The 24,873-nt window shown below is 50.0% G+C and overlaps 1 protein-coding gene across 7 annotated transcripts in view; it reads right to left on the minus strand.

Annotated features, from left to right (window-relative positions):
• Positions 1–24,873, minus strand: part of ITPR1 (inositol 1,4,5-trisphosphate receptor type 1) — a 3,145,915-nt gene that overhangs the window by 868,851 nt on the left and 2,252,191 nt on the right. For all 7 annotated transcript variants that reach the window (XM_069643506.1, XM_069643503.1, XM_069643505.1 and 4 more), the window contains one exon: positions 8,412–8,534. In XM_069643506.1, coding sequence (XP_069499607.1) covers positions 8,412–8,534 — 123 coding nt within the window. The remainder of the gene's footprint in view (positions 1–8,411; positions 8,535–24,873) is intronic.

Genomic DNA, 24,873 nt, shown 5'->3' on the forward strand with positions numbered 1-24,873 from the left:
TGTTCCTCAAGAAGAGTGTGCTGAGCGTGTGAAAAAAAAAAGAACTGATGCACGGGACATAGTTTAATAATATGGGATACATTACTCACCGTAATCGTATTTCTGATGCTTGTATCTGCTTAGATTCACATGCTGTGCATAGGCCGACATCTAGTGGAAGCTGCGGAGTATTACATTTTGTTTTTTCGAAACTCGAAAATGGGCGTCGACACAGGGCGTGCCAGTAATACTATCCCTAGTGTGACGTCCACTGTACCCAAGATCCCTCACGCGTGTAGGATCCTCAGATTGTATTTTTCTGACATGAGGTAGCATGAGGAGTAGCGTGAGTACAGATAATCCAAGCAGATAGACAGAAAGGTAAGACTACAAGCAATCATGCGCCTTCTCTCGGAGGGGAGGAAGGGTGGGTTGCATGTGAATCTAAGCAGATACAAGCATCAGAAATACGATTACGGTGAGTAATGTATCCCTTCTGAGGCTTGTGGAATCTGCTTAGATCACATGCTGTGCATAGATTAGCGAGCAGTACCAGAAGAAGGAGGTGGGATGTGAGAAGGGTCATGAGCAAATAAATGTCTTAGAACCGCTTGTCCCACTTGTGTATCTGTCATGGAATGGGTGTCAATGCAGTAATGCTGAGTAAAAGTGTGAATAGAGCTCCAAGTAGATGCTTTGCAAATGGTGTCGAGGGGAACATTTGCAATGAAAGCCAGAGTGGCCCCAATGCCTCTAGTAGAGTGGGCCCTTGGCGTAAAAGGCAGAGTTTTTTCAGAGAGTGAGTAACACAGCTGGATACAGTTAATAATCCACTTCGAGATGGCTCCTTTAGAGACGCGATCCCCCTCTCTGCCTGTAGCTACGGAGACAAACAGTTGATCTGTTTTCCTTAGCGGTCTTGTTTTATTTACATAGTAGAGGACCGCCCTACGCACATCTAGGGTGTGTAGTTTCACCTCAGCCGAGCTTTGCGGGTTCTGGAAGAAAGCCGGAAGCTCGATGGACTGGTTTACATAGAATTTTGATATAAATTTAGGTGAGAACCTAGGGTGTGTGCGTAAAACCAGTTTGTCTTTATGGATAGTAAAGAAGGGATCCTGCACTGACAGAGCCTGAATTTCACTGACCCTTCTTATAGAAGTAATAGCTACTAAGAAGGCCGTTTTATAAGTCAGGTGTTTGAGACTGCTTTTATGCATGGGTTCGAAAGGGGGGCCCATGAGCTTGGCTAACACCACATTATGGTCCCACCCTGGCGGTGGGTTTGAAATAGGAGGGTGAAGTCTCTTTACTCCTTCCATGAAGGCTTTAACTACTGGTACTTTCCACCACGAGACTTTGCTATGGGAAGTGGTGTAAGCCGAGAGAGCTGCCAGGTGTACTTTCAGTGAGTTAAAAACCAATCCTGCATCTAGCAGGTGGAGCATGTATGTAACAATAGTGGAAGGAGTGCATTCAACTGGGTTGATTTGTCTACTCTGGCACCAGATAACGAACCTCTTCCACTTGTCAAAGTAACAGTGCCTTGTGTTTGGCTTCCTAGATTCCTTTAGGATGTCCATACACCTCTGTGGCAATTTGAGGTGTCCAAACTCTATGACCTCAGGAGCCATGCTGCCAGGTTCATTGAATTGGGTTGCTGGTGCACTGTTTGACCTTGGTGCTGGAACAGTAGGTTGTACCAGGCTGGAAGTTTGATGGGCTCGCACACCGCCATCCTGCGTAGGTGTGGGAACCACGGTTGTCTTGCCCACGTGGGAGCAACTAGGACGAGCGTCATCGATTCCCTGTTCATCTTGTTCACCACTTTCCTGATGAGAGGAGTTGGTGGAAAAGCGTACGCAAACATCCCTGACCAGTTCATCCACAGGGCGTTCCCCTGGGAGTCTGGTTGGGGGAACCTGGATGCAAATCCTGGGCATTGTTTGTTTTCGCTTGTGGCGAATAAGTCTATAGTGGGGAAACCCCACTGAGAGAAGAGATCTTCTACGACCTCTCTGTGAAGAACCGATTCGTGTTCCTCTGGGAGGGAGTATCCGCTAGGGAATTGAGCTCCCCTGGAACATGTTGTGATGACAGGAAGATATTCCGTCTGAGTGCCCATATCCAGATTTTCTGGGCAAGCTTGGACAGATTTGGCGAGCGAGTCCCTCCTTGCTTGTTCAGGTAGAACATGGCTGTAGTGCTGTCCGTCCGGATTTGCACTGACAGGTTTAGTAGATGGGGCTCGAACGCCTGAAGCGCTCTGAATACTGCCAGAAGCTCTAGCAGGTTGATGTGGTTCTTGGCCACTGAGTGAGACCAGAGACCCTGAGCTGTGTGGTGGAGATGGTGAGCTCCCCACACCGTCAGACATGCATCTGTAGTGACTACTGCCTGTACTTCGGGATCGTAAAAGGGTTTCCACTTTGCGAGATTCTCTCTTGTCCACCAGTGAAGGCTTTGTACCAGTGTTGGCGAAACGACCACTAGATCGTTCCACTGACCACTTCCCTGAGACCACTGTTTCGCCAACCATTCCTGCATGGGACGCATGCGCAGGTCGCGCGTGGGGGACCAGGTAAATGCATGACGCCATCATGCCCAGTAAACGCATTGCTTTGCCTACCGTTATTTGTTGACCGGACTGATAATGCAGAATTTGCAGAAGTATATTCCGAATTCTTTCTTCTGAAGGAAAGGTCAACCCCTCCTGGGTATCCAGGATTGCTCCTAGGAATTGTTTTGAGGTGCTTGGCACCAGGCTTGACTTCTTCTCGTTGATTGAGAAGCCTAATTCGTGGAGGAGGTCGATAGTCCTTTGAATGTTTGTCCTGCAAATTCCTGGGGTTTCCCCCGTTATGAGCCAGTCGTCCAGATAAGGGTACACTGGGATTGCCTCCCTGCGTAGGTGTGCAGCCGCCACCGCCAGTACCTTGGTGAATACCCTTGGTGCTGAAACTATCCCGAAGGGCAGTACCTTGAATTGGTAGTGGCGACTGTCTACCTTGAAGCGCAAGTACTTTCTGTGCGCTGGGAACATGGAAATATGAAAATAAGCATCTTTCATATCCAAGGTTGCCATGTAATCCCCCTTTTTTAGGAGGGGGATTACCTCTTGTAGCGTGGTCATACGAAATTTTTGGGGCTTGTCATACTTGTTGGCAGACCATAAATCCAATACTGGGCGCATTGTCAAGTCTTTCTTTGGCACAAGGAAGTAAGTTGAATAAATACCCTTGTTTACCTGGTGTCCCGGGACGAGTTCTATCGCGTCCTTTTGTAGAAGAATGGCGATCTCCTCGAGGAGAATCTTCTGATGTTCTAAGGAGTGTACTCTTTGTCGTGGAGGATGGTTCTGGGGACGCTGCAGTAGCTCTATACAATATCCCGTGGATACTGTTGACAGCACCCATCTGTCTGATGTGATCCCTTCCCAAGCCTGGGTGAAGTTTGAAATGCGTCCCCTTACTGGGGTTGCGTGAGAAGGGACCCTGAACTGAGCGTCACTGCTTTGGTGGAGGCGTGCCGCCTCCCTTGCTGTGGCTGCCTCTGCCTTTACCACAACCTCTCCTATTACCTCTGCCGTAACCCTGGGTAGACTGTTGGTTGTTGTTCCACTGTGTACCCTGCCCCTGGGAATAGTTAGATCCTCTCTGTGAATTTTGGCCGCGTGGGCGACGAAAATTACTATTCCCTCTCTAGTTAGGGGGTTTATTGGTTAACTGGCCAAGGGATTTGAGTGTCTCGTATTCGTCCTTGGCATTTTTCAGTGCGTCCTCGACCGCCTTACCAAACAACAGATCGGCTTCCACCGGTTTGTCTAACAATGATGCCTGAGTTTCTGCCTTAAACCCAGACTGCCGTAACCATGCATGTCTCTTGATAACAGTACCTTCTGCTATCAATCTGCCTGCGTTATCCGCGGCGTCGAAGGTTGCTTTAAAAATGCAACCAGACACGGCTCTACCCTCTGCGGAAATCCGAGCTAATTGGCCCTTTAACGGTTCAGGAGCAGAGGCTATGAGAGCCGCGACTTCTTCCCACTGATGGCAGTTGTAGCTGGCCAACAGGGTGGTGGAGTTAGCAATCCTTGCTTGATAGGCGGACGTTGAGGCTACTTTCCTGCCGAAACCGTATAATTTTTTGCTCTCCTTGTCGGTAGGAGCTTCTGACGAAGACAAGGGTGTTCCAGCCCTCTTACGAGTGTTGGTAACAACTAGGGAGTCTGGCTTTAGATGCCCTCTTATATAGAGAGGGTCAGACTGAGCTGCCCTGAAAAGTTTTTCAACCCTGGGATTGACTGCTCTGGTGAGGTTTAGGTTCACCAGGGACGGATCTATTCTCCGCTGAATGGATTTAAGGATAGGGATGGTCTGGGCAACCGGCTTCCTTTCTCCCACTAACTCTTCTGCGAAGTCCCTTTCCTCCTGTACACTGTGGGTGTCAATGTGGAAATGTTCTGCTGCGCGAGCGAGAACCTCATTTAGGAGGGGCTGATTATCGACCGGGGAGTCGATAACCGGGGCTTCGTTCTCTACCGGGGAATCTACTCTGTATGTTTCCGGGTTATCCTCTTCTTCTTCCTGTTCCTCATCATCCCCATAGTAGCCCGTCCCGGTTTGCTCTTCTATCATACCAAATTCTTGGTCTCCACAAAAGGAAGCCTCTTCTTGATACCGTGAGTACGGTGTTGCGTAAGGTTGTACCTCGAAGGGTTCAGACCTCATCGGGGTTTCAAACCGGGCCTTCTTACTTGGGGGGATAGGATCAGTAGAGCCTGAGGGTGTGGCCCCTTGTGGATCATACGAGAGGAAATGTTCTGGATTTTTATCCTAAAAATCAGCCAAAGAAGACATTCTTGACATGACCCTATCTATGTCTTCACTGGACCATTTTTTGGAACTGGGAATGACTCTCTCAGCAAGTCTATGGGATTTGTCTTGAGTAGCCTTGCTGGTTGTGGACCTATCAGCAGACCGGGGCTTGTCTGTCTGTTTAGGGGGGGTGGAGTGTTTCACAGGTGTGGAAGAATGTACAGGTAGTTTCTTCTGCTGTTTCCCCCCCCCCCTCCCCGTGCGTAGAAAAATGTTTTCCCTGTCCCTTAGTGGCTCCGGAGTTTTTCGACACCTGGCATCGAGGATCGGGAGAGGTGTCCCTGTCCTTCGAGCGTGGGGCCTCGCTGGCTTTAGTTGCGGGCTCCGTCTCCTGGAGCGCGGCCTGGGGGTGGAAGTCGTCTTCGTCTTCCGACGATCGAACCTCTGTTAGCCTAGGGAGCGAGGCACTCTTGGCAAGAGTGGATGATTGCCTGGAGTCATGCGGCGATCTTGATCGAGAGCGCCCAGAGGACACCGAATCGGACCGTTCTGTCTGTGCCTCTTTCCGAGAACTCGACGTCGTCAAGTCTCGGTTGTACTTAGTGTATTTAGTGTGTGTAGTATGTGAAGCGCTTGCGTCGCCGGGGTCTTCCCCATAGCCGCCCTGCCGGACGACCTTCCGAGGTCGGGGACCTGTGCTCGGCTGTCTTTCGACGCCGTAATGCCCTTGCCGTCCGAAAGTACGGCGTCGCTGCCATCGCTGAAGGCGCCCTCCACTGCCATGGCCGCCTGCCTGGCGTGGTGGGCCCAACGCTTCGTCGAACGGTCCTTAAGTGTCTTAGGTTTAAACCTACTACACGCTCTGCAGTTCGCTTCGGGGTGGTCCCTTGGCAAGCAGAGATTGCACGTGGCGTGCCTGTCGACCCAAGGGTATTTGCGGTTGCACTTGCGGCAGAATTGAAAAGGGGTACCCTCCATACGCACCTTGAGGCAGCGGGCTGTTAAGTGTAGGAAATGCATAGGGTGTACCTATATACCAAGAGTGTAGAGTATGTACCACCCCCCACTCTCCCTACTTGCAGGGCCGAGGCCAGCGGCCTACCAGGCCCGGGCCGAGGCCAGCGGCCTACCAGGCCCGGGCCGAGGCCAGCGGCCTTCCGAGGCCCAAATCCGTCGTGCAGCAGCCGACGGCCGATTTCTTCTCCAGCCGGCGTCGAGTGTCGAAGTTCGACGTTGGGGTGGGGAAGGATGTCAATAGATTAATAATTTTAAATTTTAGCAAAAGTATGGCTAAGGCCAGGGGACTCCGCAAGATGCTTCCGACCAGTATGGCGGAAAAAAACAATCTGAGGATCCTACACGCATGAGGGATCTTGGGTACAGTGGACGTCACACTAGGGATAGTATTACTGGCACGCCCTGTGTCGACGCACATTTTCGAGTTTCGAAAAAACAAACTGTAATACTCCGCAGCTTCCACTAGATGTCGGCCTATGCACAGCATGTGATCTAAGCAGATTCCACAAGCCTCAGAAATATATATATATATAAATATATATATATATATGACGCCCGTCATCATGTCTGGTGGCGATGACGAACACAGAGTCAAGATGGATTGACAGACGAGACGAGGCCCACCACGCTCCCTGTCGGCGTATTTTCTGAGCAGCTGAAGCTGCAAGGGGATATCTATCTGAGGAATCTGCGAGAGAAAAGCAATCCATTGAATAACATGTTCTCTGGGAAGTTGCCCACTCAGGAGGGTTTACAACCATGTTTAAAGGGGAAGTTCACTCAAAAATGTTATTGTCCCAAAAGATGGGTAATAATCAAAAATGTACATAAAACATTTTTAAAGAACGTTCCTATGTAATATTTTGAGCAAATGAGGCTCAAACTTTTTACATGGGGCATCCATTTTGTGATGCTACTGGGAGCTCTTGATTACTGTAGCCAGAGAGCAGAGCTTAACATGGAGAGTAGGTTGCCAGTGTTTACAATTGCCTTCACTTTCATTTTACATTTTCTGTGCTCCCCAAGCCTAGGGAAGCACAGAAAAGGTCAAATTAAAGGCAGAACAATTATAAATACTTCGCCGAATGCCGGTGGAGTTTTCATAAATGTTGCAACTTTATTTTCTAGTTTCCCGAGCACGGGAAATTGAAAAATAAAGTCACAGCAATTATGAATACTCTGCCGGATGCCGGCGAAGTATTCATAATTGCCTGGACAGGCCTAAAACAAAAGGCTCGGAAATTATAAATACAACATTGTTGTATTTATGATTGCTGTGGTTTTCTTTTTTGTGTACCGAGCTCCGCTGAGTATGGGAACCCTGGGAAACTTAAAAAGAAAACCACGGCAATCATAACTACAACAACGTTGTATTTAGAAATGCCGGTACTTCGCTTCGAGTCTCCCGGGCTCCCCCGCCTCGACTCAAAGCAAAAGCCACAGATATCAGAAATACAATGCAGTTGTATTTATAATTGCCGTATTTTTCAAAGTAAAAAAAATAATAATAACAAGCATTTACCAGCAGCTGACGGCAGGAAGGATCCTGACTGCATTCTCTACTCTCTTGCAATAATGAAGCAAAAGTCGGCCGTAAAAAACAAAAGCTACCAGTAGGTGGCTTTTGCTTCATTATTGCAGAGAGGACAGAGCTTAACACAAGCACAGGAGGCTCATCCATTTCACAAAATGGAGGCGTCCTAGTGCATGACATTTTTGAGTTTGAGCCTCATTTGCTCAATATTTTACAGAGGAACTATTTTGTATATATATTTTTGATTATGGCCCATCTTTTGAGCCAATTAAATGCTTGAGTCAACTATACCTTTAAGCTCACTGTACCTTTCACAGAGAAGCAGAGTGAGCAAGGGCTCCATGTCTGGATAACCCCGGGTTATTTGGCTCTGTTGCATCTCGGTAGAGGGGGCCTCAGACCTTTATTAGTGCATTATAAGATACTAAATTTAACAAGGAAATTTTGACTAATATACACATACCTGCACAGAAGCATACTGCTTCACAAAATGTCTGTTTTTCATCTATCTGTGCTATTAACTAATATCATCCGAAAAGTAGTTAGTAGTTTTCACCTCCCTCACAATGGCACTTATGCATGCAACGAAAAGCGCCCACCTGGTCTCCTTTTCACAATTTATTTCATTTGGAATTGCCCTGCCACTTTTATGATTCAAACTCCTAATTTATTTCACCGAACAGTCTCTAAAGCAATGCTGCAGAGCTTGTTTTCTAGCTCTATGCGCTACGGTATCAAAAGCTGACTGATGAAAAAGGATATTATCCCATTCATAGTTTAGACAGATTCTATTTTTCCAAGTCACAAAAAATAATCATCTTTGTATGGCTTCACCTTGGCAAACCCATTATGATTATCCATTGCATTGTATCTACCTCTAGTTATCTCAGCGTTAATTTCTAAAAGGCAATTCGATGTAGTCCACTCATCTTTGTCAGTAGGATCAATCATGTCTCTTCTCATTAGTAACAGAACCCATTTTTGACATCTAAAAATTGAGAATATGCTTTTTTCCTATTGTTAAGCGTATGATCAACTGGGAATTCAGATCACCAAGGACATACCTGATGTGCCAATATGTAAATATTGTGGGCAACATTGCGTGGTGACGCTGCGTGATCTTCTCCATTCTCAGCATCTTCAAACTCCACCTCCCCTTGTAGGTATGCCTTCTTAATTACTTCCACCTAAAGTGAGGGAAAAAAAAACTCTGAATAGGATGTGAGAACATAAAAGGAGCAATTACTTACCAGTACTGTTCTTTCTATGGATTGGTCTCCCACAAATGGTTCCATGTGTTAATATCCCCGCAAAAATATTGCAATACACAAATATTGCCATATTTTTGTGGCGATATTAAGGCATGGAACCTGCAGGTGACACCTCTGCACCCCGCATTATTTTTAAAGGAGTGGGGGATACCTCGCAACCCCTGCTCCCAAAAACCCCAAAAACTATCCCCTCCCAAAAATATCGGCTATTGCCGTTCCAGACGACCATATATACGGCAATATTTTTGGTGGGGATAATATGTAGTGATACCCCACAGATACCTAACCTTGATAGTTACCCAGCGAAAGTCGCTCGAAAAGCTTTTGACAGGGGGTGTAGTGCCACTCGATATTTTCGACTACTCCATTGTATTCAGACGCATTCATCCTCGACAACGGACGTGATGATTGCTGTATTAAAGGAACGCACTATGTCCCCTTACTGTTCAGTAGACACCCTTAGGACGGCATAATTCACCTGTGGTTGGAAATGTGGCAATTCTGAATCATGTCTGTTTTATGGTGCACAAAGCGAGTGCGCGACTCACTTCTTTTGTGAAGCATATAAAGATCTGAGGAGCAAGTACCTACTGCCACTCTTAAAAAAAAAAAAAGTTGCTGTTACTCATAAGGATGCTGTAGAGTTATGTAAATCGACTGTACTTGTTAACTATGTATACTTTGTGGCAAAATGTATCCATCAAGCCTCAAAACATAGGAAATATGTAACTAAGCAACTGAGCTTGGAGTGTGTTGGTGTGTGGGAGTCTTTGGCCCATCTCTATTGCTGTGTCCTGAAGCCCAGAAGCTATAAAATGCAGAGTGATCTTGGAGTGTGTCACTGTGTACCGTGGCCAGGAGGAGGCTTTCAACAGTTCCAGACACAGTATCAGGGACATTGCCAGTGAGTAATGGGTACTCCGGCTCGCAACTGCTTCTGATTTGGTAATCCATTGTGGAACTTGCCATGATTTCTCCAAAGTTGGCCTTGTGGTGAGTGATCAAGGAGTTTTTCATGAAACGTAATAAATTTCTAAACCTAAACTGAGCTCAAATACATATAAAAAATTTGGACCACCCCTCAACTCCCCCATTTTTGGAAAACGCTTCTCAATTTCCATGCAAGCTTCCCTAAAGTGCTACTTGTAAGAGGGCGAGTTATCTGCTTTTATGGGGGGTGGGCAATTGGAATTTGGACAAGTCAGAGGGGCTGGGGAAAATTCATAAAAATGAGTACCCACTAATGAATGTTGTCAGACTACGCAAGTGTTGTAGGCCTACAAGACTTTAAGCCTATTGTCATACCAGATTGGAAATTGTAGTTGCATCCGACTTGTAACAATATAAGACCATTGTATTGGGGCTGCTAAAGGTTTCACAAAGCAACCCAACTTGCTATAGGTTGCTGAGTGCGATCATTGTAAAAGGACAAGGTTACGGCAGATCATGTCTTCAAAATGCTATCTGCACAGTGGAGCTTATGTTGAAGTTATGAGAGCACCAGAGTGCGACTGTTCTCTTATGGAGGTGGAAGCAAAGGATCCAGGATGCACTCAGATCCTGCAAACTCAACAACCTTTAATGACTGGGCAGAGAGTAATGGTGAGTGTTCCAAATCCATGCTCATGAGCATAACCAGGAAGTACAGGATTGTGGAAAGAGCCCCGTGGGCACTACGAACCCTGAATAATTACTTGTATCTGGACTGGAATATACCCTTACAACAACTAACATTAAAAAGAAAATCAGGGATTTCTTTCCAAAGAGAAGGTAGAGGAGCATGGGCGATTTGGATTCTACAATGTTGTCCGGAGGGGTTATTCCCTCTCGATTTTTGGACACAGGAGAAATTACCTTACTGTAATGTTCTTTCTATGGATTCTTCTCCTGCAGATTCCTCATCTTGATAGATATCCCTCCAAAGCTCTGCTGGTCAGAAACATTTCTGCAGAAGGTGTAGTGGACCTCGACTCGGTCGATCATCGGGTCCGGAAGTGACATCAGGTGCCATACATATACCATGTCACTTTGCCTCATGCCTTAGTTCCTCCGTAATTGTCCCGGCTCAAGCACAGCATAGGAAAACGGAAGGAGGCTAACCAGCCTTAAACTTGGCAACTATGGAATAGAAACAAAGGTTGCAAACATTCCAATTAGAAAAACATCCCTTTCTTTTTTGTTGATTTAAACAACTGAGATGAGCACCCCAAAGCCATCGCCAACGCGCTACATGGAATCAGAAGCAAAAAGCCACAACACCTTCTGAGCGGGGACGGCTGGGCGGCGTGATGAGCAATCTGCGTGAGAAGAATTCATAGTAAGAAAATTACAGTAATGTCATTTCTCACTCAATGGATTGCTTTTCTCCCGCAGATTCCTCCTCTTGATAGACTCCCCAAGCAGTAAGCCAAAGGAGGATGGCAGAAAGGATTACATAAGCAGGTTCAACACAACTGCTCTGCCAAAACGTGCATCAGCCCCATGTGGAACGTCCAGAGCATAATGCTTCATGAAACTATGTAAAGAGGACCACGTGGCAGCACTGCAAATGTCCCAAACAGGGACCCCCCTCTCGAAAGGGCAGTGGAAGCGGAGACTCCCTTGGTGGAATGGGCTCAGATACCCGACGGGACTTCTTTTCCCGCAGACTGATAGCACTCAGATACATAAAATGATCCAGCACAAGATGGTCTGTTTGGTAATCTCAAGATCCCTGCGTGAAAGAGAATGGGCGACAAACACCTTGTCTGTCTTTCTAAACTCCGCTGTGCGGACAACATAAAAGCTGAGGGCTCTTTTAGGATCGAGACAGTGAAAACGCTCTTCTTCCTTAGAAGGGTGGGGAGGAGGGTACAACACTGGCAAGTCAATAGACTGCAAAAGATGAAATTCCGAAACATTCAGAAGAATCCCTGGTCGGACCTTAAGAGAAACTTTCTCTTTGAAGAAACGTAAAAAGGGGGGCTTGCAGCATAAGGCCTGCAGCTAGCTTACCCTCCTGGCCGATGTGATGGCAATCAAAAAGGCAGTTTTAAGGGACAGCAACCTAAGCGAACAAGAATGCATAGGCTCAAATGGAGCTGTCACAAGAAAGGTGAGAACCAGGTTAAGGTGCCAATCCGGAACAAATGGGGTTGGAGGGAATTTGTTGAGAAGGCCTTTCAGGAATTGGGCCATGACCGATATGGTAAAAAAGGAAACCATGATCTGGGGACCTTTTAAAAACAGAAAGAGCTGGCAAATACCCCTTGATTGTTGCAACCTGAAGAGGCTAGTGACAGGAGGAACTCCATCACCATTGTGGTAGAGCAAGAGATGGGGTCAACCTCGCATTCCCTGCACCACACCTCAAATCTTCTCCACCTGCACGCATTCAGAGATCTTGTAGATGGTCTGCGTGCAGCCAGCAACACCTCAAGACCTTTCTCTCAGGGGTCCCAGTCATCATACCTCATCCGTTCAAGAGCCACGCGTGTAGGTTGAGGGAATCCGGGGTCGGTGTAGTATCTGACCCTCAAACTGGGTGAGGAGATCCGGTCGGCGAGACAACCAGTGAGGTGGACAAGCGGACAGATCCAAGAAGTCGGGGAAACCAATTCCTCCTCGCCCATTCTGGGGTGGTCAAGATCATGGTCGCTTGAAACCTCTTTAACCCCCTGACAGAATGACGGGGATCGGAGGGAACGCTTAATGGAGACAGAAGGTCCAATCCACCAGCAAGCAGTCCCCCAGTGCAACGTTCGCTGGGAATTCCCTCTAGCAAAAATGTTCGTAGTTCCTGTTGGCTTCCATGGCAAAACAGATCCACTCTGGGGTACCCAGAGAGCCAAGACCTCTTACAGGACCTCCTGGCACACTTCCCACTCATGTGAGACTGTTGTCTGCCTGCTCAGACCCTCCGCCAAACTGTTTTCTGTCCCCGCCAGATGAACTGCTGAAACTGAGATTTGATTCTCTAACAACCAGAACCACAGCTGCATCGCTTCTGTGCAGAGGGGACAGGAATGCACCACACCATGCCTGTTTAAGAAGTGCATGGCCACCGTGTTCTCTGCCAGAATCAGGACATGCTTCCCTTCAGCGATGGGGCGAAAGCCTTCAGGGCTAACGTGATGGCTTGCAAATCCAGCCTGTTGATATGCCACCTGGCTTCCGACACAGTCCAAAGGCCACTCACCTCCAAGTCTTCGTAATGAGTGCCCCAACCCTTCAGGGACGCATACGTGACCACTCGAGTATGAGGCCAAGGAGGCTAGAAAGGTTCCCCCGCCATCAGATTCTTGCGTGTGTCCCACCAGCCGAGTCCGCAAACTACCTGACCGGACACCTTGAGAGGATCTGAGAGCGCTCCCTGGTACTGGTCTCACAGGAGCCACTGAAGGAATCTCATGCGCAGTCTGGCCTCTGACACAAGGAAAATGCAACAGGCCACGAGGCCCAAAAAGGTGCAGAAAGGAAGCCGCTGGTAAGGTGGCGTGGTTCCGGAACAACTGGACCATCTGTTGTAAGTTGTTGGCTCTCTCCTCAGGAGGGAAGGCCTTCCCCGCCAGAGTGTCTAGGACACCCTAGATGAACTGGTGCTTTTGGACCAGTGTCAAGTGGGACTTCAAGTTCAGGAAGAAGCCCAGTCTGTGCAGTAGCCGACGGGTGTCATCTAAATGAGTCAAAACCTGTTCCGTTGATTTCGCCGGAATCAGCCAGTCGTCCAGGTACAGGAATACGTGCACTCTGGATTTCCTGTGGTGAGCCGTGGCTACCGCCATGAGCTTGGTAAAGACCCTTGGACCGGAGGTCAAGCCAAAGGCCAGCACTCTGAACTGATAGTGCTTGTCCCCAAAGAGGAACTGCAGGAATTTCCTATGATTCTGATGTATGTGCACACGGAAGAAGGCATCCTGCAGGTCTCTGGACACCAGCCAGTCCTTAAACTCAAGAGCGTGGAGAATTTCTCTCAACATCACTATCCTGAATTTGTCTTTTCTCAAGAACTTGTTTAGAGGCCTGAGGTCCAGAATGGGACGGAGACGTCCTCCTTTTTTCGAGCATCAGGAAATACTGGGAATACCAGTATGACCCTCTCTGATCGGGAGGCACCTCTTCCATGGCACCCTTTGACAACAGGGCTCTCAGTTCTCCTAGAGCTCCTGTCCTGGTTGGATCGGTGAAGACAGGGGTCTTTCTGGAAGTTTTCCCAAAAAGGGGAGACAATAACACCACTGAATTAACTTCAGGGCGCAGGCATCAGAGGTTATCTGCAGCCACTGGGACCAATGCCCTGCCAAACGTCTACCAACCGGTATGTTGTGGGAGGGGAAAATCAAAGCATCTTCAAAGGCGCTGACACCCTTGCTGCAACTGCTGGCCCTTAGAAGAGCCTCTGCCCCTTCTGGGATGCGAGAAACGTATCTGGCCCTGTCTGGCTAGTGGGGGCTGCGCTTTCCTGCCATAAGGCACATAGCGCCTATAGCCTCTGTCTCTAAAGGCAAAGCTGAAAGCAGGCTTAGTCGGCTGCACAGTCAGACCCAGCGACAGAGCAGCAATTTTAGACTCCTTGAATTTCGCCAAGGAGTCATCTGCCTTCTGTCCAAAAAGCATCCCCCCTGCAAAAGGCATGTCAAGAAGGCTCTTTTGTACATTGGTTGAGAAGCCGGAAGTTTTCAAATAGGCCTGCCTTATCATATCTACTGCCGAACCCATGGAGCGGCCAGGGCAGTCAACACTGGCCAGGCCCGTTTGCACGGACTGCTAAGCAGTTTCCATCCCATCCTCCACCAGCTGTATAAATCCGTCCCGAATATAACCTTCCTGATTGTATTCTGCTGTATGCTCTACTGCCTTCCACAAATGGTAAGAAAACGTTGCGAAACCGCAAGCTACGTTTGTGGCCTTAAGAGCCATGCTGCTAGTAAACAGCCTAGGGTGGCGTACGAAATTCCCGCCCGGCCGTATGGGTGGCTTGGAATGCCCCGATATATTTTTATATTATCTTGCGGCACAGGCACAATACATCGCCGGCTGGAGTTCTCCTGGTCCTGAAATCCCACATAACCACCTTGCGTCGGCAATCACCTCTCCTAACGCACTCATGGAGTTGTTAGGGGGCAACATTGATCCCATTCCGAAGGGGGAGATCCAACTGCTAGCTGTGACATGTAAAGCCTGGGATAGGATGTGTCTGCTGTTTGAATCCACTTCCCGATACCAGCCCTCTTTCCCGATCTACAATATAGTTGGGATCCCACTCGCACATGAAAAATCCGTCAAGGAACTTTTTCTAAGACTGGGGGTGCAGACTCTGTGTGACCTAGTCCGTAATGACCAGATGGTGACCTGGGAGGAACTTAAATCCAGAGGAGTGCATAATTCAGTGTCTCTAACTCTACTACTACAGGCTTCGGGGCACACTTAATGGTATATGGCCAGAATTCCCCCCAAGCTCCCTCCCCTCATCCGGCCCTGAGCCTTATCATACAACCACAGCCATCTGGTAAGTTTGTGTCAACTATTTACAAGTCGATTAAGGCTGGGACTGCATGTGGTAATCGTAGGCAAGAGCGCATATGGCAATCAGCCCTTGGAGAGCCTTTGAGTGAGAATCAATGGAAGGCAATTGGCATGCAAACCCGATATATATCCTTGAATTGCCGGTATAGGTCGATTCAGTTCAAATTTATCCAACAGGCCTATTACTCTCCCGCCACCATTGGCAGGTTCTTCCCTGAGAGATCTTCTGCATGTAAGAGATGTGGGAACACGGATGCAGACTTTTTCCATGTCGCTTGGTCTTGCCCTTGCATTAGGCTCCTTTGGTCCAGCATAGATGCGGCAATGAATGCGATGCTTCCTTCGCCACAAACTTATTCTCCGGAACTTTGGTTGCTGACACCGATAGAGGGTGACACTCGCTCAGAGAAGAAACTCCTAAGTATGGCCTCTGTGCTGGCTAGGTATCTTGTAGCTAGATATTGGGGGAGATCTAATCCACCCAATGTTACTAAATGGCTGGAAATTATGAACACATCGGAGCGAAGAGAGACTAGGTACGCTTCCACATTACCGGCCTCCAGCAGCCCTCTTGATTACTGTCATCCTCCGAGACAGTAAATGGCAGATATGTCCTGACCGGCGCAATCCCCTAACCCCTCCCTGGACCATGCTTAACAGTGTAAGCCTGTGGCCGTCTGGCCTCCCACCCCGGAGTCTGGGGGGGACCAGAGTGAACATTTCCTTCTCCTGTTGTACAGTGCCGACTACCTGGAAATGTAAGTCTATACTGGGTGCTAATGTTTGTGTGTCGGGTATGGAGAGGGTGGGTGGGAGAGTCAGTGGGTGAGAGGTAATCTGTTGTTGTTTTTCGCTTGATATTTGAAATCTCAATAAAGAAAGTTTAAAAAAAAATAATAAAAGAGTCATGCTGCTAGAGGTAGACACCTTTTTGCCCAAAGTGTCAATCCTTTTCCCTTCCCTGTCTGTAGGGAGATTCAATGTGGATGCCGCATGCCTGGAGGATATAGTGGCCGGGGAAGGGTGTGTTGAGAGGAAGGAGGGATCCCCTCTTACCGGCCTGTACTTTCGTGTGACACTCGCTGGGCCAAAGTGCATGGGTTCCACCAGATGGAAGCCAAAGGGTCAGCTATGGCCTGATTGAAGGGCATGTTGTGTTCAATAGCCGGGCCCTCATCCAGGATGTCCGTAAGGTCATACCCTTCATGGGGAATGGTGGAAGACTTGAGGCTGAGGGTGTCAAACACTTTCTCTACTAATGTCCTGAATTTGACATGAGAGTGAGTGTAGGGTTGATTCTGTTGAATCTCACGATCTGGAGATGTGTCCAACCCACTCGCATCTTGAAGTCCTTGAACAAGTGCCCTCAAGTTGTCTCGGTCCTCGAATAGTCAACGCCGCTGGACCCCAGAAAGATGGGTTCGACCTCTTCACATTTTTCGGCTTGATTGCCGGCAAAAATCTACCTAATTGAGTCTAAAAAGCCTGTCCACAACAGCGGATGAAAAGCAGTGACATCAATGGCCTTTTGGCTCCACAGGTCTGGATGTTGAGGCAGAGGGCTTAGTTTGCAGCGGAGTCCTAGAGGCTGCAGGGTTAGATACCTGCACCGATAGCCGAGGGAGAGGCTTTTAGAGGGCGATTTTCAGGCCTTGTAGGGCCATGGAGCTCGAAAGCTCCTCAGCGTTGACTTTTAGGTAAGCATTTCCTTTGTAAACAAATCCCACTGTCCTCGAGTGGTCGGACCCTTAGAGGGCTTACCTGGCTCCGCGGAAGAATCCGATTCCAGCCGATGGTGGCATTGCTTCTTCTTCCTTGAGGAAGAGGAATGGCTTCTGGAGTGGGACCTCTTTTTTGCTTTCTTGTGGTGTCGGTTCTCGTTGGGATGAATGGGCTCCTCAGTCTAGGCCTCAGACGACCGGACGAGAGACCACGACAGAGACTCAGCCCAGGGCCAGCTTACCGGCTCTGTCCCGCAGGGACTTGGGTTGCATCTTGGCACACGACGCGTAGGCCTCCATGTAGTGAGTAGAACCCAGACACCACAACCAGACGTCATGTGTGTCCGTGACAGACATTTTGGCCTCGCAATCCGAGCTCTGCTTGAAACCCGAGATGCGATGCGAAGACATTGTTGATGTAAATCGAAAGAAAATGTATTGAAAAACTTCGAGTGAAACTCAAGCAAGTTCCTGATGCAGCATCTGAGCGTGCAGAAAAACGGAACTGCGGCACGTGGCATAGTAACGTGGTATATGTATGGCGCCTGATGTCACTTGCGGAGCTGACGATCGACGGCTGAGTCGAGGTCCACTACGCCCCCTGCGGAAAAGCTTCTTGGCAGCAGAGTTGTGGAGCAATATCTATCAAGATGAGGAATCTGAGGGAGAAAAGCAATCCATTGAGCTGGATGCTGGCCCCATTTTGGGGGAAGGATTCCATCAGGAGGGGAGTTTGTTTCAAGTAATAACAAGTACATCAAATGTTCGATAAAAGCAGAAATCAGGCATTGGAGGAGATTGCGCTCTTGGATGGCAGCTTGGATATGGCTTTTGACGATAATCCCCTCTCACAATCGATACTGGAGGAGTACAGAAGAATGGCACAGTTAGTTGAAGGTGAATGTGTAGATCCACCAGAGAAAGATTCATACCTGTACACCAAACCTGCCCTGGTGGAGGAACCCACTGAGAGGGATGGGACAGAGGATGCGTGTCACAATCATCGAAGGAGAGGAAAAGCTAAGAGAAGGGGAAATTAAAATGGGAGAGTGGAGCCTATCCCCCCCCCGCCCAGAGCTAAAAAAAAAAAAAAAAAAAAAAATGTCAAGGAAATCGGAGAACACATGTACCGACATTTTCATCAATGCCCTGTCAGAACCTTGCTCAGAGGTTCCAACTGGTCCAGAAAAGACTTTGGAGTCCACTGGCATGGCAGGGTCGAAGGTCCAGGAGAAATCCTTGCAGTAGCTGAAGGTCAGATACCGGCTATCCGAGATATGCACTCGGCAAGGAATTCCAAGAATTAGGGGGCACATGTCGTCGGGGCCAGTATTGGTGTCCAGACAGAGGTGAGGATTGATTATACATTGAGTGCGTCTATGGACTGTCCCTAGAGTACCAAAGGTGGGGGACAAAGGAATTGACAACCAACAGTCCTTTGACAATTTTGCTGCTGCCGCCAATAGCACTGTGCCAATGCCAATGAAATGGGCCCCTATATATCTGCAGGGGAAAAAACTGCACCAGCAGGTTGGCGTGGGGAGCCTTCTAAAGCCTTCTATTGGAGGCTCTTCAATGAGGGTTTAGGAAAGATGCAGGACTGCACACCAGAAAGAAATAAGTTACTCGCCGTAGTGACTAACATACTCCTTAGTCCTTAGTCCCCTTTGCTCCATACTGCATGGGCGTCCCTTCCAAGGGATGGGATATGCAACCTTTTTCATCAGAAAGAAACCTTCTTCCCCTTTAAATTTAGAGGCGTGCGGCCTGGGGAGCATGCGCTGCCCTTACCCCGCCCTCCGGCGCCACACCTCATTCCCCATTGACACGTCGACAATAGATTTAATATTGCCCAATGACACCAGCATTATTAGGGAGGAGGTTGGTGGGACCTATGGAGGAAAGGGGACTAACGACTAGTCACTACGATGAGTAACTTATAATTACTCTTACGTCCCATCCCCTTTCCTCCATACTGCATGGGCGATTACAACTGAGTGTAGCCCCAGGGTGGAGAGGAGACCCTCCCTAAGCAAATAGGTTCCTGAGAACCACCTGTCCGAAAGCCTCGTCAGATCTAGAGCCGGCATCCAAACAGTAATGCTTGCAGAAAGCCGAGGGAGTGGCCCAAGGGGGCCACCTTGCTTATCATTTGCCAAGGGACATGGCGCTGGAATGCGATGGCCGTTGACTTGGCCCTGACTGTGTGGGCATGCATGTTGGCCGGAAGTGGCCTCGTACGCTTCTTTGATGGCGGAGACCATCCAGCGGTATATGCAGGCCTTGGAAGCCTGATAGCCTGGTCTTGAGCCTCCAAAGGTGACAAAGAGGGCATCCGAATTGGGAAGCCCTTGGTCCTGTCCAAGTAGAACTTCAGGGCAGGCCTGACATCCAGGCAGTGCGGCACTCTCTGTGCTTCGTCCTTAGGATCGGCAAAGAAGGTAGGAAGGACTATTTCCTCGTTCAAGTGGAAAGCAGACGGCACCTTGGGCAGAAATGCTGTGTGTGGGCCGCAGGACTACTTTGTCCCTGTGAAAGGTAGTATATGGTTCCGAGGCGACCAGCACCTGGATCTTGCTGACTCTATGAGCCGAGGTGAGGCCAACCAGTTAGGCTGTCTTGATGGTGACCAGCCTGATGTCCGTAAACCCCGATGGCTGCGAGGTATGTACGACAGGTGTCCACCTGGACTCCCGAATGGGCGAGGTGCGCCGAGAAGGAGAGCACGTTGTCCAAAGTACATGCAAGGGGTTTCATTCCCTTGGAGTCTGCCCAGTGGCAGAACCTGGACCATTTGCTTTTATACTAGGCCCTGGTAGCCTTGCTCCTTGCCCACTGCATGATTTCCAGATTAGACTGGGAGAAGCTGAGGTGCCGCAGTGTTACCTGCTCAGGTACCACGCTCACTGTGAGGGCTAGTTTCTGGGGTGATGGGTGGATGACCCTGCCCCTCCCTGCTGCGCCAGAAGATGATCTGGGCCCGTCGGGAGGTGAATCAGAGGCATCTACAAGAGGCTGAGCAGTTCCGAAAACAATGGCCTGGCCGGCCACCATGGAGCCATTAGAATGCTGTTGAGTTGGCGGGACTCCTTGATCTTGCAAATCACTCTGTGAAACAGCAGTGTGGGCGGAAAGACGTAAGCCTTCATGCCGTTCCACTGAAGCCGAAATGTGTTGCCCAGGGAGCCGGGGCACTGTCCCTGCCAGGAGGCGAACTGAGGGCCCTTCCTGTTGTGCCAGGTGGCATGGAGATCCATCTGGGGATGACCCCACCTGTTGAAGATCTCCAGGATCACACGGTCCTTTAGCTGCCACTCGTAATTGTCCGCTCCCAGCCTGCTGAGCCTGTTTGCCTCCAGGTTGGATTTCCCCGGGAGGTGGACTGCCGAGAGGTGGATGTCTTTTTCCAGGGCCCACTGCCACATGCTGATTGCAAGTCTGCAAAGAGAAGGGGATCTAGTGCCTCCATGCTTGTTGACATAATACATGCTGGTCGAGTTGCCTTTCTGGATGAGGACAACCTTGCCCCTGAGGTGGTAGGAATACTCTGGGCGCTAGCCAGATAGCGTTCAGCTCCAACCGATTGATGTGGTATTCCTGCTCCTGTCAAGTCAAGGTGCTGTGGACCGAGAAATTGTCCAGGGTGGCTCCCCAGCCCTCGAGGGAGGAGTCTGTGGTGATGGTGGCCTGCGGGGAAGGCGGCTGAAAGGACTTGCCCGTCCGTAGGTTGCAGTCCCTGGACCACCATGTCAGGTCTGGGTAAAGAGATGGAGGAACGCTGATCATCTCAGATTGAGAGCCCAGCTCATGATTCCATGAGGCTGCGAAGTGCAGCTGAATCCTCCTTATCCTCAATCACGTGTGTGGAACGGCTAATAGGACCGCCGTCAAGAGACCCAGGAGATGCTGGTACCACCATGCTGAGGTCACCTCTCTGCTGAGGAAGTGAGCGGAGGCCCTCTTGATGGCCAAGATCTTGTCCTTCGACGGAAATACCTTATCAGAGCATGTGTCCCAGATGAGGCCCAAGAATGTCAGAGTCTGCGTGGGCTGCGACTTCTTGAGATTAAGCGAGAAGCCCAGATCATGCAGTGTGTTCATAAGGGCATGGGAAGAGTGGTGAACCGCTTCCGGAAATGTAGCCCTGATGAGCAAGTCGTCGAGGTATGGGTAGATGGGGAGGCCCTGCGCTCTGAGGAGGACAGCCACTGTATTCATGAGCCTGGTAAAGACCCTGGGGGCCGAATTGAGGCCAAAAGGAAGGACATTGTACTGAAAATGGTAGCCCATGATCCTGAACTGTAGGAAAGAATGATGGGGCTGCCAAATCGGGACGTGTAGGTACGCGTCTTTCAGATCCAGGGCGCACATCCAGTCTCCCTTGCACAATGTCCCTGCTATAAAAGCTGGCGTAACCATCTTGAATATCTGAAGGGGTAAGGAGAGGTTGAGGGTGGAAAGGTCCAGCACAACTCTCAGCCCGCCTGGTTCTTCTTCTGAATGGCGAAAATCCTGGAGTAAAAGCCCAAGCCTCGCTGGGACTTCCTCCACTGCCTGGCTCTCTACGAGCAAGTGGAGCTCTGACAGAAGAGTTGCTTTCCCAAGTTTAGGGAGGGGAGGAGGGAGGAGAGGCTGGGATAGGGTGGGGGTACCCAGTGGAGACTACGGAGAGGAGCAAGGGGTCCATGAAATTCTGGCACCAGAAATGTGCATGTCAATGGGACACGTGAACCCGAAGGAGCGTGTCATGCTTTTTTTTCCCTCAGAGGCCATCACGGAGGAGGGGGACTGGAAGAAGCCCTTACCCCCCCCCCCTTTTGTTGCTTGCGCCGATTTCGAGAAGCGAGCGGTCCAGCTGCCTGAACTTCCGTTCTTGGAAGCCGCGGAACCCTCCATGGGTACGCCCCCTGTCAGAGCGCTGCTGTGACTGGGTGTACGACTTGGGCGTGGTCTTTGTCAAAATGGATAAAGATTTGCCCATTTGGGAGCTGTTTTTCTTTTTGTCCAGCTCTTCGTCAGTGGTGGAGTGGAATAGGTCCCCACCCCCCCGTACCCTCCCTCGAACGGTAGATCTAAAATGCGTTCCTGGACATCAGAGTTGAATTTCGTCGGCCGAAGCCAAGCTGTCCTCATGTCTGTGGCGATACAGACGGCACAGCCAGAGGTAGTAATATGGGCCACGGTGGATTCCACGATGTCCTGCGCCACCAGCTTGGATATAGCAAGCCCCACCTTAAAACGTGATTGGCTCTGAGTGGGGAGTTCCGGGAGGAAGTCTGCAAATTCCCGCCATAACCTTTGGTTAGCGGCCGTCAGCATGGCGTCTGCGTTGGCCTGACAAAGATGCAAAGACACGTTGGAATAGAGTTTCTTGCCGTACGCCTCCAAGCTCTTCTCCTCCTTGCCTAGCAGTGCCGCAGAGGAGGCGGTTGAGGACGACAAGGCTTGGAGTATAATGATGCCGCAGCGATCACCGAGGAGTGTGGCTGCGGATGGGCCGAGAGCAAGAGTGTATCCCCCTCCATCTGCCTGTACTTGGCATCCAGGCGTTGAATGACTGGCTGGGCCGAGTGGGTCTTGAGCCAGCCCTTCTTGGCCAGGGAGACTAGATCGGTCTGCAGCGGAATCCCTGTTTTGGCAGAGGGGCATCGCGTGAGGACTTCAGCCAGAACCCTCTCTGCCGGCTGCTCGACCTCGGGCTGGGGTAGGCCCAGGTATTCCGCCAGCATAGCAAAACGATCGTGGAAGGCCATGGCTGAGGATGGCGTGTCCAGATGATCCTCCTCGTCCGTGTCCTGCAGATCAGGAGGATCCTGCGGAGGTGGAGGAGTAGTTGGAGCCAGAGGCTGGGGCCCAGAAACCGCAGCCGGGGGCTGAGGAGGCGGCAGAGGCTGGTATGGAATCGCCTGAGGTGTCGACTGGGGAGCCGGGTCCAGCGGCTGCACCGGGGTCGGGGGTGTTGGTGGAGGCGCTTGTGGTGCCGCTAGCATAGTCGGGAAGACTTCCCTGATGGCGTCCTTGAGGATAGCCCCCATACGAGGTGACTTCATGAGGCCGAAGAACCTCTCGAAGAACCCCTCTTCACAGGCCGTAGAGTGGCAGGGGGGTTACTGACGGGGTAGATGGGAGCTGCTGGAGCCGCTGCATACCCTGCCAATATGGACGCAGTGGGAAGCTGCCCTGCGCATAAGAGATATAGACCGTAGACCACGTACCTGGTTGAGGCCAGTCCCACCTTGACACTCGTTCTTCGCCGCATTCCTGAAATGGGGCCGCACGGGTGCCTCTGTCTGCTGCCTGCCACTTGCCTGAGACGTGTTGCTCGGCTCGCCGGGCCCAGCCTCCTCCAAGACTCTTGCGTGGGGATCACAAGGCCTACCCTGCTACTCGGGCCTAGGTCCGGTAGGTTTGACACCCTCGACACGATGGTCGGTAGAGCTGCATTTAGGCGCCCCCTTGGACGTATTGCCGGTACTAGGGCGTAGCCCCTCTGCCATATTGCAGGTACAAGGGCAGAGCCCCTCAGATGTCAATCCGGTACAAGAAACCTCCGGTCCCTCAACACTACCACCGAAAGGATCCCTCGGACCGATATCTGTAGCAGCCTCAGTGCACGTGCTGGTACAAGGACCTGAACGGTCCCTCCCAAGCGGAAGAGTCCGTGGAAAGGAGTCTCCTTTGCAGGGTGCGATGGAAAAAAAAACCCATTCCTTAGGCCTGGCTCAGTTTCACAAAGTTCTGGCGGTCCTCTGGAGGTGACATCTGAAGAGCTCCCTCCACCTGGCTAGTCTGTTCTTCAGCGCTTTCGAGGACAGCGCGCCACACGCTGTACAGGCTTGCCAACCGTGGTCTGGGCCAAGGCAATGTAGGCAGAGGCGAGGGGGTCTGAAGTTGGGAAGAGCCCATTGCAGGACGGACACCTGTTGAACCCTGTGGAAGTCGACGTGCGCCGGGGAGGAGCGTAACGCCTGTGCACCGAGTACCTGAATGATAAAAAGACAAAAAAGACAAAGAGAAGAAGTATCCGCGTTTGGATTTACATGGCCAAAGCCAAACCCAGGAGCGCTGGTGAATTTGGCCTGTTCCCATCGACGCGGAAAAGGGGACTGGGGTGTGGCGCGGGAGGACAGACTCCCTGGGCCGCTACCCCGCGCACCTCTAAATTTAAAGGGGAAGAAGGTTTTTTCTGGTGAAAAAGGTTCTGTCTCCCTTGGAAGGGACGCCCGTGCAGTATGGAGGAAAGGGGACGGGATGTAAGACTATGCTACTGTACCAAACATTACAGGTGTGAACGTGAAGGAGCCCAGCGTATATTTCCCAATGAAAGGTGAGAGGAAGCAAATTTGGTCACGGATCATGGGACAGTAACTCAGGAAGACAAGATGGTCCCCTTTGCCATCCCAAGATTATGGTTTAAGAGCTCCACAAATACAAATCTTTGAACCGTGGAGCCATCCTGGTCTTCAAGAAAATTCTGTACTTGTACCCATTTTCCTCTGAGGACATTGAGTTTGTTTGATTCCCACTGGAGCATACTTTTCTATTGACACAGTTGGGTCTTAAATCTACAGTGGGGGCAAAGGCTATTCTGTCTGCTATTAAGGACCCTGAGAAATATGGCTTGGAGGACTACACGGCTCTTCCAGATAGGGAGTTAAGGGCCTGCTCAGGGGGGACAGGCCAAGGTGGGAGGCCAAAACGGGCAGATGTACTAATAATGCAGGGACAAGTGACTCGGTAACCGCAAATGGGAGGTGCAACCAGCAGTGCGATCCACAAATGAAGGCCTGCTCCCTGCTCCCTGATATTCTGAGTCAGAGACTACAGAGGCTGGGGGTGGGGTGTTTTTAGTTGCAAGGAGTGGCGATTTGTGAGTTGGAATAAACGAGGCTCCAATTCTTTCAAAACTAGGATAATGAAAGAAGCTATTTTTGGTAACACGATCTGGTATTCTTCCATGAGATGTGGCTATTAAACTCCTTCCAGATGGAGGGCTTTTCATTACTTCATCACCAAGCATTGCTCCAGAG

This window comes from Ambystoma mexicanum, chromosome 2p (assembly GCF_040938575.1).
Source record: "Ambystoma mexicanum isolate Mex_15411 chromosome 2p, UKY_AmexF1_1, whole genome shotgun sequence".
NCBI classification, from domain to species: Eukaryota; Metazoa; Chordata; class Amphibia; order Caudata; family Ambystomatidae; genus Ambystoma; species Ambystoma mexicanum.